Source organism: Artemia sp. Qi Xiang Cuo, chromosome 12 (genome assembly GCF_049724085.1).
Source record: "Artemia sp. Qi Xiang Cuo chromosome 12, ASM4972408v1, whole genome shotgun sequence".
NCBI classification, from domain to species: Eukaryota; Metazoa; Arthropoda; class Branchiopoda; order Anostraca; family Artemiidae; genus Artemia; species Artemia sp. Qi Xiang Cuo.
Window position 1 is genome coordinate 23,750,993 of NC_142805.1, and position 7,254 is coordinate 23,758,246.

The following is a 7,254-nucleotide window of genomic DNA, read 5'->3' on the forward strand; positions in this document are numbered from 1 at the left end:
GTAGTGGTTTGTTGTGCTTTACCTTATCACAGTTACATTCCCTTAATTTTTTAAAGTTCATTTTGAATTTCTTTCGTTGAAATGCAAGAGTTGGAATATTTCAGTAGTGTTTTGATGTGCTATACCTTGTCATATTTACATTCTCTTGATTTTTCAAAGTTTATTTTGAATTTCTGTCCTTCAAATGCAAGAGTTAGAATATTTCAGTAGTATTTTGTTATGGTATGCTTTGCCATAGTTACATTCTCTTGATTTCTAAAAATTCATTTTGGATTTCTTTAGTTGAAATGCAAGAGTTGGAATATTTCAGTAGTGTTTTGTCCTGGTTTACTTTGTCACAGTTACATTCTCATGATTTTTCAAAGTTCATTTTGAATTTCATTCATGGAAATGCAAGAGTTGGATTATTTCAGTAGTGTTTTGTTTAGGTTTACCTTCTCACACTTACATTCTCTTGATTTTTCAAAGTTCATTTTGGATTTCTGTCGTTGAAATGCAAGAGTTGGAATATTTCAGTAGTGTTATGTCATGGTTTACCTTGTTACAGTTGCATTCTCTTAATTTTTTGAAGTTCACTTTGAATTTCTTTTGTTGAAATGCAAGAGTTGGAATATTCCAGTAGTGGTTTGTTGTGCTTTACCTTATCACTGTTACATTCTCTTGATTTTTCAAAGTTCATTTTAAATTTTTTTCATTGAAATGCAAGAGTTGGAATATTTCAGTAGTGTTTTGTCGTGGTTTACCTTATCACAGTTACATGCTCTTAATTTTTCAAGGTTCATTTTGAATTTCTTTCGTTGAAATGCAAGATTTGGAATATTTCAGTAGTGTTGCTTTACCTTGTCATAGTTACATTCTCTTGATTTTTCAAAGTCCAGTTTGATTTTCTTTCGTTGAAATGCAAGAGTTAGAATATTTCAGTAGTGTCTTGTCATGGTTTACCTTGTCACAGTTACATTCTCTTGATTTTTCAAAATTCATTTTGGATTTCTTTCGTTGAAATGCAAGAGTTGGAATATTTCAGTAGTGTTTTGTCATGGTTACCTTGTCACGGTTACATTCTCTTGAATTTTCAAAGTTCATTTTGAATTTCTTTTATCGAAATGCAAGAGTTGGAATATTTCAGTAGTGTTTTGTCATGGTTTACCTTGTCACGGTTACATTCTCTTGATCTTTCAAAGTTCATTTTGGATTTCTTTCATTGAAATGCAAGAGTTGGAATATTTCAGTAGTGTTTTGTCGTGGTTTACCATTTCACAGTTACATTCTCTTGATTTTTCAAAGTTCATTTTGGATTTCTTTCTTTGAAATGCAAAAGTTGGAATATTTCGGTAGTGTTTTGTTGTGGTTTACCTTGTCACTGTTACATTCTCTTGATTTTTCAAAGTTTATTTGGGATTTCTTTCGTTGAAATGTAAGAGTCGCAAATACTTCAATAGTGTTTTGTTGTGGTTTATCATGTCACTGTTACATTCTCTTGATTTTTCAAAGTTCATTTTGAGTTTCTTTCGTTGAAATGCAAGAGTTGGAATATTTCGATAGTGTTTTGTTGTGGTTTATCTTGTCACAGTTACATTCTCTCGATTTTTCAAAGTTCATTTTGAATTTTTTTCGATGAAAAGCAAGAGTTGGAATATTTCAGTAGTGTTTTGTTGTGGTTTACCTAGTCACTGTTACATTCTCTTGATTTATCAAAGTTCATTTTGGATTTCTTTCATTGAATTGCAAGAGTTGGAATATTTCAGTAGTGTTTTGTCATAGTTTACCTTGTCATAGTTACATTCTCTTGATTTTTCAAAGTTTATTTTAGATTTCTTTCGTTGAAATGCAAGAGTTGGAATATTTCACCAGTGTTTTGTATCTGGGTTGGTTTTTTGCAAATCCAAGAATTTGTATTTGCTGGTTTGAATGTCTAAAGTGCATGTCTTTCTCTGTTTCTATGTCTGAATCTATTTGTTTACATGTCTGGGTTGGTGTTTGGTTAGGTTAGGTTAGCTAAGTTAGGTAAGGTTAGCTAGTAAACATTTCTCCATGTTTAAGTTAGGTTAGGTTAGGATAGATTAAGTTAGGTTAGATTAGGTTAGGTTAAGTTAGGTTAGGTTAGCCTACGTACGCGCGTACGTAGGCTAACCTAACCTAACCTAATTTAACCTAACTTAATCTAGCCTAACCTAACCTAACCTAACTTGAACATGGAGAAATGTTTACTAGCTAACCTAACCTAACCTAACTTAGCTAACCTAGCCTAACTTAGCTAACCTAACCTAACCAAAAACCAATCCAGACATGTAAACAAATAGATTCAGACGTAGAAACAGATAAAGACTTGCACTTTAGACATTAAAACCGACAAAGACAAATTCTTGGACTTGGGGAAAACAACCCAGAAACAAAACACTAGTGAAATTTTCCAACTCTTGCATTTCAATGAAATTAATCCAAAATGAACTGTGAAAAATCAAGAGAATGTAACTATGACAAGGTAAACCAAGACAAAACACTACTGAAATATTCCTACTCTTGCATTTCAATGAAAGAAATCCAAAATGAACTTTGAAAAATCAAGAGAATGTAACAGTGACTAGGTAAACCACAACAAAACACTACTGAAATTTTCGAACTCTTGCATTTCAAAGAAAGAAATTCAAAATTAACTTTGAAAAATCAAGAGAATGTAACTGTGACAAGGTAAACCATGACAAAACACAACTGAAATATTCCAACTCTTGCATTTCAACGAAAGAAATCCAAAATGAACTTTGAAAAATCAAGAGAATGTAACTGTGACAAGGTAAACCATGACAAAACACTACTGAAATATTCCAACTCTTGCATTTCAACGAAAGAAACTCAAAATGAACTTTGAAAAATCAAGAGAATGTAACAGTGACATGGTAAACCACAACAAAACACTACTGAAATATTCCAACTCTTGCATTTCAACGAAAGAAATCCGAAATGAACTTTGAAAAATCAAGAGAATGTAACTGTGAAATGGCAAACCACGACAAAACACTACTGAAATATTCCAACTCTTGCATTTCAATGAAGGAAATACAAAATGAACTTTGAAAAATCAAGAGAATGTAACAGTGACTAGGTAAACCACAACAAAACACTACTGAAATATTCGAACTCTTGCATTTCAACAAAAGAAAGTCAAAATGAACTTTGACAAGTAAAGAGAATGTAACTGTGACAAGGTAAACCCTGACAAAACACAACTGAAATATTCCAACTGTTGCATTTCAATGAAAGAAATTCAAAATGAACTTTGAAAAATCAAGAGAATGTAACTGTGACAAGGTAAACCACGACAAAACACTACTGAAATATTCCAACTCTAACTCTTGCCTTTCAACGAAAGAAATTCAAAATGAACTTTGAAAAATCAAGCGAATGTAACAGTGATAAGGTAAACCACAACCAAACACTACTGAAATATTCCAACTCTTGCATTTCAACGAAAAAAATCCAAAATGAACTTTGAAAAATCAAGAGAATGTAACTGTGACATGGCAAACTTACTTTACTTTTTTTTACTTTCGGCGGGAACCAGACGATGAACTGTCCTGCCCGGCATCAAAGGATCTTGGGATGACTTCCGACGACCACTTGGACCTGTCACCTGCAGCTTCTCCGGCGATCTTCAGCCAGTATTTGTCCCATCTCTGACCGTGTCTCCTGAATCCTCCCCACGGTTCCAGGTCCTCCTTGAATGTTTGCCACAGGTTCTTCTTTTGTCCTCCTGGTTTACGTTTCCAGGAGGGGGCTGGTTCGCAGACAAGGACGTCTCGACATATCGTGCCTTCGGGACGGCGCAATGTGTGGCCGAGGAGTTTCAGGCGACGTCTTTTAATGATAAGCGATAGCTCTTCTGATTGGCCACAGCGACTCCTTACTTCACTATTGGAAATCCTGTCCCATCTCTTAATGCGGAGGATGTAACGAAGGCAGCGGTGGTCGAACACATCCAAAGCTCTCGCATCTTCAGTCTTGATCGGCCATGTCTCGCAAGCATACAGTAGTACTGCTCGAACAGTTGCACCATAGATTCTAACTTTTGTTTTGGTTGAGATCTCCCGTCTGGTCCATAATGCTTTTTTCAGACTAGTAAACACTCCCCAGGCTTTTGCTATGCGGGCAGAGATATCCCTTTCAGCTCCGCCATCTGGTGTTATGATAGAGCCAAGATGCTTGAATTCCTCAACTCTTTTTATTGGCTCGCCGTCGAGGGTAACCTGGCAAGGAGCAAGTTGGTTGAGAGTCAATACTTTAGTCTTTGCACCACCGATGGCCAGTCCGATGTGCTTTGAGACCTCAGAGGCATCGTCGATCATACCTTGTAAGCTGTCGGCGGTAGTTTCCAGCTCAGCAACGTCGTCTGCGAAGTCCAGATCTGTCAGGGGCTGGAGGAAACCAGCTGTTTGTCCGAAGACTATTCCGCTGTGGTTTCTCATTGCATTATACATGATCCAGTCTATCGCGTAGTTGAATAATATAGGCGAAAGGGGGCATCCCTGCTTTACCCCGAACTCCACTGGAAACTTAGGGGTGTCATTGCCGGAAACACGGACGCAAGTCTCAGTGTCCTTATACGCACTTCGGAGTATCTCAATGAGCTCCTGTAGCGCACCGTCTTCAGCCATAATTCTCCATAGCTCCTCACTGATGAGAGAGTCGAAGGCAGCTGCAAAGTCAATAAAGGCGATGAGAAGGGGTAGATGAAACCTGCTGTATTGCTGAAGGATGAGGTGAATCGTCAATATCTGTTCTGGACAGCCTCTGCCTGGTCTGAAGCCTGCTTTTTCAGGACAGGTTAACTTATTACGTGCGTCTTTGAATCGATTCGGAAGAATGACGCAGAAGATCTTCATGGCATGGTTGATCAGGGAGATACCTCTATAGTTTCCGCAAATGGCCTTATCTCCTTTTTTGTATAGCGGAACGAGGACTGATACTTTCCAGTCTTTTGGGAAGGTCTTTGTCGTCCACACCAGGACAAAAAGGTCGGTTAGGCGGCATAGTAGAGTTGGTGAGGACTTGAACATTTCAGAAGGGATCCCATCCTCTCCAGGAGTTTTATTGCTGTTCATGCACTTCAGTGCTTTTTGTACGTCCGCAATACTTGGCGGATCGAGGTTTATTGCGTAGGGCTCTCTAGCAGCACTCGAGAAGGCAGGTAGATCGCACAGGGGTTTGACAGGGTTCAGTAGCTCAGAAAAATGCTCTCGCCAGCGTTCCATGCGTCCTTCTTCAGTTCGGATGAGTTCTCCGGACTTATCTTTCAGTGTGTTAACCGTTACAGGAACTTTTCCTGTCGCTTCTTTCAGGAGTTTGAACATTTTACTGCTGTTGTGGCTCCTGGACGCTTGTTCCAACTCATTCGCCAGATTTGACCAGTACTGTTCTCTGTCCTGTTTCAGTGACTGTTTAACTGCTTTGCGGGCTACTTTTAAGGGTTCTTTTACACCTCCCACTAGCAGCCGCTTCTTCTCAACTAGTTCTATGGAGTGGTCAGAGATCCAGACTCGCTGTTTTTGTTTTGTTTGGCCGAGCACCTCCTCAGCTATGTCCTATGTCACAATTTTGTATCTGCGCCCAATCTTCATCAACGAGTGAGAGACGATTCAAGGCATCGAACCAGTTACTTAGCTTTAACTCGAAGTCGGCTTTGATTTCCGGGCATCTTAGTTTCGAAACATCGAAGCGCTTCCCTGCCTTCTGTCGCTTCTGCCTACTAAGGCGGTGACGGACTTTGCAAGTGAGGAGATAGTGGTCGGATCCATTTAAAGATCCTGTGTCTGCTCCTCCGTATACCCGGGCATCTGTGCAGGAGCTCCTCCATCTTCTGCTGACTAAGATGTGGTCGATCTGGGCTGTTGTTACTCCGTCGTTCGAACGCCATGTAACGAGGTGGAGTCTCTTGTGCTCAAAGAGAGTGTTTGTGACGCACAGGTTGTTGTATCTGGCTAGCTGTAAGAGCCTTTCCCCATTGATGCATCTGTCACCTACGGTGTGGCGGCCAATAACTGCTGCTGTGTCGGGGTCTACTCTGCCACGCCGGGCGTTCCAGTCTCCAGCTACAAAGAGTATGTCACGCCTTGGTGTCTTGTCGATGATTCTTTGTAGGTCATAATAAAAGGCATCTTTGACAACGTCACTACTGTCCCTTATCGGAGCGTACATGGCGATTATGGTTATGTGGCCAATGTGGCCTCTCAGTCTGATCATGGCGATCCTTGGTGACACTGGCTCCCAAGAGGTGATGCATGATGCAGTAGGACCGTCTATTAGGAACCCAACTCTTTGCTGGCCGGAACCATCATTGGGACCCGAGTTATACAACTGGAATGAGTCCGATTCGGAAATGGTCAACTTTTTGGACAGAACATCATTAAGTCTTGTTTCTGACAGACAACAAACGTTGATTTTATACTTTTGCAGCTCCCTTGCAAGGAGCAGTTGCGTGGATTCCAGCTTGCAGCTGCGAACATTCCACGCGCCAATATTCAGATGTTTTCTTGATCGTTTTCTTGATCGTTTTCTTGATCGGGCGGCTTGCATACTTGTCGGGCCAGGCACAACCCTGAACTGGTCCGCGTCGGCTACCGCGAACGCCGTAATAGTAGTATCTCTCTGCATTTGATCTTCAATATCCATTGGTGTTTCATAGGAATTTACTTGACCAAAGGCTCCCCAGACCCTTGGCGCCCCGTTGCGTTAGCCATTCTATTTGTCGGGCTAGGCTACTAATAGACTGTTACTCCACTCCACCGCTGTGAGGCGCAACTTAGGGCTCTCCTCCCGGCTCACTCGGGACGGGGGCGTGAATCCTCGCTCCGAGGCCCCAACCATAGCTTGGGAGCACTCGTGCTTATCAGGCCCTGATTCCCACCTAGGAGGTCGGGAGGTTGGACATGGCAAACCACGACAAAACACTACTGAAATATTAAACCTCTTGCATTTCAATGAAAGAAATTCAAAATGAACTTTTAAAAATCAAGAGAATGAAACCGTGACAAGGTAAACCATGACAAAACACTACTGAAATATTCCAACTCTTGCATTTCGATGAAAGAAATCCAAAATGAACTTTGAAAAATCAAGAGAATGTAACAGTGACTAGGTAAACCACAACAAAACACTACTGAAATATTCGAACTCTTGCATTTCAACAAAAGAAAGTCAAAATGAACTTTGACAAGTAAAGAGAATGTAACTGTGACAAGGTAAACCCAGACAAAACACAAC

General features: G+C 40.2%; 1 protein-coding gene across 1 annotated transcript; it reads right to left on the minus strand.

Annotated features, from left to right (window-relative positions):
• Positions 1-5,565: 5,565 nt before the first annotated feature.
• LOC148945907 (protein CFDP2-like) lies at positions 5,566-6,663 on the minus strand. Its single transcript, XM_089097549.1, has one exon. It carries the CDS (start codon positions 6,661-6,663, stop codon positions 5,566-5,568), a length of 1,098 nt encoding a protein of 365 aa, XP_088953675.1.
• Between the last annotated feature and the right edge of the window lie 591 nt (positions 6,664-7,254).

What these genes read in the sequence shown, in the direction of transcription:
- LOC148945907 (XM_089097549.1), bottom strand. Translation starts at nt 6,663, where the DNA reads ATGGATATTGAAGATCAAATGCAGAGAGATACTACTATTACGGCGTTC.